Source organism: the organism of the source record quoted next, unplaced genomic scaffold (genome assembly GCF_019419815.1).
Source record: "Pyrus x bretschneideri cultivar Hongxiangsu unplaced genomic scaffold, Pyrus_bretschneideri_v1 Contig6, whole genome shotgun sequence".
Classification (NCBI taxonomy): Eukaryota; Viridiplantae; Streptophyta; class Magnoliopsida; order Rosales; family Rosaceae; genus Pyrus; species Pyrus x bretschneideri.
The window spans coordinates 3,202,989-3,211,756 of NW_025999798.1; the positions used below are offsets into that span (position 1 = coordinate 3,202,989).

Consider the following 8,768-nt stretch of genomic DNA (forward strand, 5'->3'; position numbering starts at 1 on the left):
GAGAAAATGAGCAGAATGCTCCAAGTGAGAAAAAGAAGTGTCCGACCATTTGTGAAGTGTTGAGGGGCGTATTTATAGGCGTCCAAAGTCTATCTCCTGTGCACTCTACCATATATCTGAAGGCTCAGAGCAGTTGGAGTTAGAAGTATGGCTTTGTGCAGTTAAGAGCATGGGCAACATGGGTCTGAGTGCCACAGTCTGACCAGTTAGTCAGAGGCGTGGCTTGGAGTAGTCAGACCATGTGTAACGTGGGTATGATGGGACATGAGTGGAGAGCGGTTGAACATGACGTGGAGAACCTACACGTATGCACTTCAGACTCTGTGAGAATGGCGAATCACATATGCCCATTAAGACTTAGCGTGTGCACTCTGGTTGGACCCTATGGGGTGGCGAACCACATACTCCCATTAAGACTTTGTGTGGTGTACTCCGTTTCGACCGTATGGGGGTGGCAAACCACATATGCCCATCAAAACTCCGTTTGGTGCACTCTAATCGAACCACACACTCCCATTATGACTCTGGTCAATGGGCATGTTTAATATCCCTTTCAATAACCGTCATGAGTTGGAGCGAATTGTCGTTGTATGGTTTGGGTTGCCTTGCCCATATTGAAATGGTTGTTGGAGCGGATTGTCATCGTACAACCCGAATTGCAAGAAAATTTTCATTATGATCAGAATACGGATGATACATCATGTGTTTTTATATAAGTGGTGGAAGATTTTATTTTTTAATTCATATATCTTACTATTTATATAATAACACGTGATAAAAATCTCGTGCGAACTTCCCTGAGAACAAAGACGTGAAAAATATGGTCCACATGTTTCCTGTTGTAAACTCTTATTTTAACTTTTACCAAAAAAAAAAAAAAAACTATTATTTTAACATATCATATCTATAAAAAAAAAATACAACTCTCGTAATTTAGCTCATGGCCTTTATCTCTAATGGGGTCCACATACCCAAGTGTAGGCACCGCCACCGTTCAGATTATTCCATGATTGATCGAGTTCCGGAGCCGGTCCGGTATCACACGTGCTTCACGTGGCCAATCTTTCTCCAAATTCCCGTAGAAATCTTAGCAAAAGTGTTAAAAAACGAAACAGCGAATTAGAAAAGCCACGAGATTCTTGGATCAGCTTCATAAATTCGACACCGGAATGAATATTCTTCTGATTACATTTGCTCCGTAATCAATCGCTGTAAGTTAACCCATTTCTTCTAATTACCTGCTTAATCTCTGAGCTTTGTTTACCGGGTTGGTTCTGTTAATTTCCAGAACTTTTGGTTTTTCTGAAATTTGAGATGGGAATTCTCTAATTATTCCGTGAATGTTTGATTGATATCTCTGAAATTTGAGATGGGTTTTGTTTTTTCTTGATTGTGGTTAGTAAAGGTCTTGAATTTGCTGTAAATGTTAATGGAAATTGCAGATTTAAAGTTGTTTGTTTATCAAATTGTTTTTAACCACAAATTGTACTATCTGTGTTTCTGTGCGTACTAGCTTGGGATATAGAATGGCGGCCAAATGGTGTTAGGAATTCAATTGGTGGTTGGATTATGTACTAATATTTAAATTAACAGGATCAAAAATGGAATTATTAATATATAATTCCATAGATTAGCCTGTTTTTAATTACTTTCTAGTTTTTGTTTAAACACTAGTCAGCCATAAGCAAACGTAAAAAAGTTAATGCTTGCTTCCTCGTATGCAAACCGAATAACATTCACGAAATTCACGAAAAATTTTCATAGAACTTGTTCCAAACAGTTGTCCTTTCAATGGGTGAGACAGAGGTGACCAAGACAAGCGTAGACATCGACAAGAACGAGAGAAATGGGCACCTCAAGCCCAAGGCCTTTAATCTGGCGTTTTCTAAAGCTTTGTTGCAGGTTCCTCACAAGCTGCAAAATTGCCTAAAGGTAAGTTATTTCACTAAAACTTGTGATTTGCTTATGGGTATTGATTTGATATTAGTATTAACAGGCGCTTCGTGTTACAGTCGCAGCTCAAGAGACTAGCAAAGGATGATGGAGTGAAAAAGGTGAGCTCTGTTCCTAAAAAGGCTGCATCTTTGGAGGTTGACCTCGAGAAGCAGTTGCAAGCATGGAGAGAAAATCCTTCTTGGGTTGATCAACCACCGTATATAAAGGTGAGAGATGTGCTTCCCTGTACCGCTTAACTTTCCTTTGGAATGGGAATAAATTGGCTTTATCCTGTCGTAAACTTGTTGTGTGCCAAAATGTGATTGGTAATCAGCGTCAAAAGAAAGAAAATTAATTCAATTTCTTATACTATATTTGTGAAGTCCCTTGGAAAGGAGAATTTCATATCAGTCAAGTCTCTACATGTATCGTCTTGGTCCCCTCTACACTAACGGTTCAGTTTAGTCCTTAAACATCACCTTCGTGCAGCATATGTTGGTTAAGAGAGAAATTCTAGGCAAGAAGCAGGAATGTTTTAGTGGTTGCAAATATGTGTACACCACATTCTCTTCAAAGCAACATCTCAAGAGCTTATGGCTTCTCTGACTACCTACTAACTTTAAGTCACAAACTACTTTTACTCTTTGCAGGTCAGTGTACCAAAAGGTTCTCTTTGCAACCTGAGTGTAAACGTCAATGTTGGTTTACCCCCAGACGCAGTATATAATATTGTAACTGACCCCGACAATAAGAGGGTTTTCAAAAATATTAAGGTAAGTGATACCATTCCTGTCCACTTTCCTTTCAGATTTAACTAGGAACAACTTTCTGTTAGAAAGCTGGAGAGGCGTGGGCAGACATGCTTTTTGCTTTCTTCTTTTCCTATTCTATCATATAAAATTGTATTTGTTAATTTGACAAGTTAATTATCTGTCTCAGGAAGTGATATCAAGAAACGTTTTGGTTGATGAAGGTCATAGGCAGGTGGTTGATCTGGAGCAGGCAGCTATATGGAAGTTTCTTTGGTGGTCAGGGACCATTGCGGTTCGTGTTTTAGTAGATCAAAACAGAAAAGACCACTCAGTAAGACTCGATCATCTTCTTGATGTACTGTAACTTAAGAACTTTTTTTTGTCGCTTTTCCACATGTTCTTTGTTGACCCATCACATATTTAGGATCTCCAGTATGCTTTATATCTTGTCGGCAAATCATATCAATAGTTTAGAAACTCATGTTCTGCAATGTCATGGTAAAATTGGATCTCTAATTTCTGAAATTGCCATTTGCCAGATGAAGTTCAAGCAAGTCAAAACAGGGTTTATGGAGAAATTTGAAGGCTACTGGAGAGTCGAACCTCTTTTTGTCGATGAAAAAACCTGCTTTCCGTTTAAACCCAGGACGTGGGCAGATTATAATTCTTGCACAGGAGGCAAAGGAAGGATTGGTTCAAAGGTGAGCTTGGAGCAACTGATCCAACCAACTATAGTTCCACCTCCACCGATTTCATGGTACCTAAGGGGAATCACCAGCAAGACTACTGAGATGCTGATAAACGACATGCTTGCTGAAGCTGCCAGATTACGAGGAGAATTAAATCCTGGAGAGTCTAATAAAGAGATTGAAATGTCTCAGGATGGGCAAGTACTTAGTCATGTTGATAATGTATCTAACATCAAAGAAAGATGGGCCCTTCATAGGAGGAACGCAAAGCAATGCCATCGGAGGCTACCGCCTGTCAAATGATCGAATTCTGTTGAGTTAGTAAGCACTTCTCTGTATTCCTTATTAATGGAAATTGATATGTAATAGATCCGTCTATATTTCATTTCGTTTTATCCATCAAGTGTAGTGGCCTTAGCGCCGTGTAGCAACTCCTCTCCCTTTCGATTTTTCGATGAGGGTGGAGGATGAGATCGAGGATGAGTATTGCCTGTCAGAAACTACTTGTTGTATCTGCCTTGTAAGCTGAGTTAATGCCGTAATGACATTGAAAGAAGCTGCTATAAATTACACAACACATGTTTTTGTGGTCATTGCCTGTGAGGGGTGCACCAAAAAGTGCTTAAATTTAAACCCTACCATAAGCATTTTGGCTATTTGGAAGCGGTTTTAGCCCTTCCATAAGCATCACCAAACAGGCCCCAAAAATAGACGATATAAGTTTTTTTTTTTTCTTTCAATACACTCGGTATTTTCTACACTAAAGGAACACCAAACACAAAAAACTAAAATGTAATAACAGTGAGAATTCATTCAACGATGCGCAGTTACAGTATTTTGACAAGATACAAAACCTAGACGGTGTAGTCACAATTCAAAATCAATCGTGTGAAGTTACATTGTGTGCTACTATAAAGTTTTCCTCTTTCTCCATCTGAATTTTTCTCTTTGTAGTTTTGAATAAATGTCCTAGTAGTTTATCCACAATGTTACATAAGCTACGCAAGTTTCAAGCCTTTGAACTCCACAGAATGCAGACAGGCAACCAAGAATTGCCTCTACATTCTTACATCCAAGCCCCGGGGAGAAGGCAACGCGAATTACTGTGAGAGGTAGACACTGCAGTCTATACTTTGGTTTTCATTCAATTCCCCGTTTGGTGGATCATCACACGCTGGGGATTGTTGCACAGACTGATGGACTTTCAAGTCATCAAAACCATGCTTTTCATAGCTCATGAATGAACCCAATGCTCCAAGAAATCCTTCGTGTTTTAAGAACATTGCTTTTGCTTCACCTTTAGACCTGCAAATAAGGATCAAATGAATGAAATTTTAAACCCGAAACCACGAGGAAAGATGGATGAGTAAAAGAAAACCAAATCAGGCACAGAGCGTGACATCCGTCAAATTTTACATTTTGAAGATTGTTTTGACATAATTTATACTTCAATTCTCAGTATGAATCATTACTGACGCATGAAAAAGGACATTAAATTCAGGCTTACCAGAAATGAACGGCAACAGCAATCGTGTCCATGGTGTCAGCATGACCCCGAATAAAAAATCCGGCAAAAATTATTCGCTTGAGCCCGAATCTCAGTGCATTCAAGTATGAGATCTGGAGAGAAGATAAAAAATGAAACAATATAATCGGCATGTTAACAAAAATAGTTTCAATCTGGTGGTAAAGGTTGCAATGGAATCAAAGAGTTTTAAGAAATTACAAGTGACACAGGTTTCTTTCACCACGGCTTACCTGCCCAATATTATTTGAAATCATTCTTAAGAGTGACCGAGAAATATCTTCAGATTTGTAATCCTTCAGCTCCTTATCGTCAGAAATTACCTTGCCGAAGCTAGAAGCAATGGCTGTTGATATAAGACCAATCTGTAATTGTCAGAAAAATTACATTGCAGTTAATAAGCGTGAGACGAAAGCTAATGGAAACCAGGATCCCCTCATCACTGTTTAAATTAAGGAGCTCTTTTAATTTGGCATACAGAGATACGACCAGAACGTCTTCAACATCCTATGTTGAAAGAGGGACCTGTCTGTCATGAATATGCATACCTTTGTATAGTCCATTCCACCATAGATGTCCCCGACAAGCATGTCTATCACTCTATTATTTCCCTGATGACTTAACTCGAGCAACTCATCAAAACTGAGACACAGTTGCAGCTTTGGTTACTAAGTGAAAATCATATAACGAGAATATCAATAGCCTTGCACTTAAGCAAAAGACAAACGTACTTCTTGCACTTTGTTAAAAGCTTCCCCAAACCCCAAAAGGTTCCACCACCAACATTGGTTCCACTTACTCGCTCAAACTTACCAGGTCCATCTACCTATCGAAGCGCAAGCATAGGACAATACGTCAAGCCTTAAAATGGTTAAACATACGAAACTAATACAGTAAATAAAGCATCGGCTTTGACAAGAATACCTTGATCATGCTGACACCAGAACCAATATTGACAAGCAGATAAGGATATAGATCATCATGGTCAATCTTCACAAATTCTTTCTGACCATCCATGTATGTGAATGCTTCGGGGTGAACTGCCTACTTAAACAACAATCAAAACGTCAATGCTATTTTCAGGCAAGAAAGCAAACAAGACAGAAATATCTCTATAAACAGAAACTGAATTCGCTATTGCTCATCCCAATTCCCAACCCACACATTCTATGGATTACATGACATGACTTAAGAAACACACCAACTTGTATATACCAATCTATGTAAGTGGTATTAGGATCCCACCTTGAGCAGAAAATTTGATCCGGCCACAAGACAGTCCATTTCATCTGCCTTGTCAAGAGAAATCCCAAGCTTTTCTTTGAAGAGATCTGGGAACTTGTATGCCCCACCGCCTGTGGCCTGCTCTCCATTGTCCCGAGTCAATAAATTAGCTTGCACATGGAACAAATACATGCCACAAACAGTCATAATAGTATGGCCAAGCTAAACACCTGTTTTTACCTTGATAATGCACTTTGCGCTCCCAGAAGCTCGGTGTTGTTGGGGGCCTGAAATGATCTACAACCATAAGCAATGACCCAAAACCAGCAAACGATAAGTACAACTATGAACAAGCAGCTATATTCAAGGCATATATGATCTTCTTTCGTACTTCATTTTCAGAAGTTCAAATCTTCCATAACTAAAAAAATTTCGCAGTCGAAAATATGGGTACCATTATTCAAGCTGAAGTAATTCATTTACCAATAAAAATGGTAGTTTCAACTTTCAATCCAAGATTTCAACATGAACATTTAGTTGAGCGAAACAAGGTTAAATAATCTCAATTAGTGAAAAAATGAATCTTCCCATTTCCCAAGTTGGATTGAAACGAAATGAGATACGAATGAATCAGGAGATGCAAAGCAAAGCAAAGCAAATACTTAAAACATTTAAGCATACCAGTATGGAGAAGTTGCTTGGACCGAATGAAGTCTATGCAGTCATTGATTTTCTCAGTTTCAAACTTTGCAAAATGGAGCTTCCCTTCAAGAACATGGCGCCCTCTATCGCCATTAGAAGCTGGTAAACTCTCATTCGAAGAAGAAGAAGAAGAAGAAGAGTCGGCACTGTTCGTTGAGAAATACACCAACTTTATCAGAGAACCTGCCAACGGGCAAAACAAATCCAAAAACAATCGAAAAATCATGAGACTTTGAGCAATTGACCTCCAAAAATAAAAAACCAGGTTATGATCGTGGAGAGTGAATTGCCTCCAATGTCGAGAGCAAGGTGGGAAATTTGAGCTTCCGAATTGGTGGGTTTTGAAATCTCTGTAAGGTTAGTGTTCCCAATTTCCATTTTTTGATTTGATCTTTTTTTCGTATCAAGTTGTAGAGTTGCCCCTCTGCAGTCTGCAATGCACCTAACGCATTGTATAAATTACTTTTTATTCAGGGTGGGGATATTCGATGATTTAAGATTTATCGAGAGATCACTCAGTTCAATCTTAACCTTTGACTTTCAGAGGGAAGAAGGTATCGTCGGCCTCTTTCCCCATTGGGTCATCCGTCGAAGGTTGTCTTGTAAGTTGTAATTTTGCGGGAACAAGTTTAGACTCATGGAGATGCTATCTAGAACAATTTTGTTGAGTTCCTCTTCATTTATAAATAAGAGGTTTTAGACTTAATTTTTATCAAAGATGAATTTTAACTACATTATTACTAGTCTATTGTAAGGTTTAGTCCACCTTCCTCTCCTTTAACGTAGATAATATCGTTTATTAAAAAAAAAAAAAAAAAAAAAAACTCAAAATTTGAGTTTTAAACCTCCAAAGCTTCTCTAATTATTGGACTAAAAAATGTTTTAAATTAAAACTTATTTTTGGATCAAATTTAGCTTGGAAAATGAGCCAAGGATATTGGTAGAGACTCGGTGCTTGGACCCAGTTGATGATGTTGTCGGCCTCTTGTGAAAAGACTAACAGCCCATGTGGTTGAACCGTTGATTGATCCAGCGGTCTATATTATTATTTTTAAATAAAAATTTTCAATACGTTAAATCCAAGCTAAGGTCGAATATGAGCAAATCTAACGGTATAAAAAAAAAAAAAAATTCTAAAGACCCTAAATTAAATGCAATGATTAAAAAAATTATAAAAACTTATTTAAATAAAGATTCACCCAAAAATCTTATAAATACCTATATATTTGTTCAAACATCCACAAAAATTTACTTTTGTCTTACAAACCTATAAAAAAATTGAAATGGTCACCAACTCACCATTAAAGTATAGGTTTGGAGAAATTGATTCAAAGCAGTAACAACTTGTACTAAAAATGTGATAAATAAGTAGCAACTAGTCCAACTCTCATTCTTATCTTGTGACATATAATTGGATATAAGTCAATAATTTCTTCAGTTGCTTGTTTCCCACCAAATACTGTTACAATGTTGTCAACCGTCGACTGCTTTCCTCCTACCAAATTATTCTTCACTGCTTTCCACCAATTTGTTTGTCTTCGCCGACTCTACGAAACATTATCATAAAATCATGTGATTTTGTTTTGGATTTCTACTAAATAAGTAAGAGAGGAAATTTTAGGCAAAGGTCGACGAAATATGAGATATTATATGTTAGGTCTTATCTAAATTTATGTCGGTTTCATTAAAATTCCATGATGGTCTTGTCTCTAGTATGAGAGTTGTCATCCTCTTGCAAATTAACTTTGCAATCTAGGGAGTGGGGAATGCAGAAATCCCATCATATTTCACCGCAATGGTTCATGAAAAAGAGAGGAGTTATTGATCAGCTTCAATTTTTTTTTTTTTTTTCCCACAATGTTGCAATAGAATGGTTGAAAATGGGGATGTTCCTGGTTCTAGATATGTAAATGTTTTTCTAGCGAATGAATGGAACCCTTT

At 37.8% G+C, this 8,768-nt stretch overlaps 2 protein-coding genes across 5 annotated transcripts; one reads left to right on the forward strand and one right to left on the reverse strand.

Annotated features, from left to right (window-relative positions):
• The first annotated feature begins 1,056 nt into the window (after positions 1-1,056).
• LOC125471533 lies at positions 1,057-3,949 on the forward strand. Of its 2 annotated transcripts, none has more exons than XM_048572040.1 (6): positions 1,057-1,211; positions 1,781-1,932; positions 2,013-2,162; positions 2,586-2,708; positions 2,875-3,018; positions 3,227-3,949. In XM_048572040.1, the coding sequence occupies exons 2-6, from the start codon at positions 1,792-1,794 to the stop codon at positions 3,677-3,679; spliced, it is 1,011 nt and encodes a 336-aa protein (XP_048427997.1). In that variant the 5' UTR covers positions 1,057-1,211; positions 1,781-1,791; the 3' UTR covers positions 3,680-3,949. The 2 variants fall into 2 exon arrangements, with proteins under 2 accessions (XP_048427997.1, XP_048427998.1); XM_048572041.1 differs by having other exon boundaries at positions 1,058-1,211; positions 1,765-1,932.
• A 213-nt stretch (positions 3,950-4,162) lies between these two features.
• On the reverse strand, positions 4,163-7,429 carry LOC125471532 (pantothenate kinase 1-like). Of its 3 annotated transcripts, XM_048572036.1 has the most exons (10): positions 7,118-7,429; positions 6,807-7,010; positions 6,366-6,412; positions 6,147-6,263; positions 5,826-5,945; positions 5,633-5,727; positions 5,450-5,543; positions 5,135-5,266; positions 4,884-4,996; positions 4,163-4,681 (listed from the first exon to the last, which is right to left on the reverse strand). In XM_048572036.1, the coding sequence occupies exons 1-10, from the start codon at positions 7,203-7,205 to the stop codon at positions 4,477-4,479; spliced, it is 1,215 nt and encodes a 404-aa protein (XP_048427993.1). In that variant the 5' UTR covers positions 7,206-7,429; the 3' UTR covers positions 4,163-4,476. The 3 variants fall into 3 exon arrangements, with proteins under 3 accessions (XP_048427993.1, XP_048427995.1, XP_048427994.1); XM_048572038.1 differs by having other exon boundaries at positions 6,147-6,412; positions 6,807-6,973; positions 7,073-7,429; XM_048572037.1 differs by having other exon boundaries at positions 6,147-6,422; positions 6,807-6,973; positions 7,073-7,429.
• Between the last annotated feature and the right edge of the window lie 1,339 nt (positions 7,430-8,768).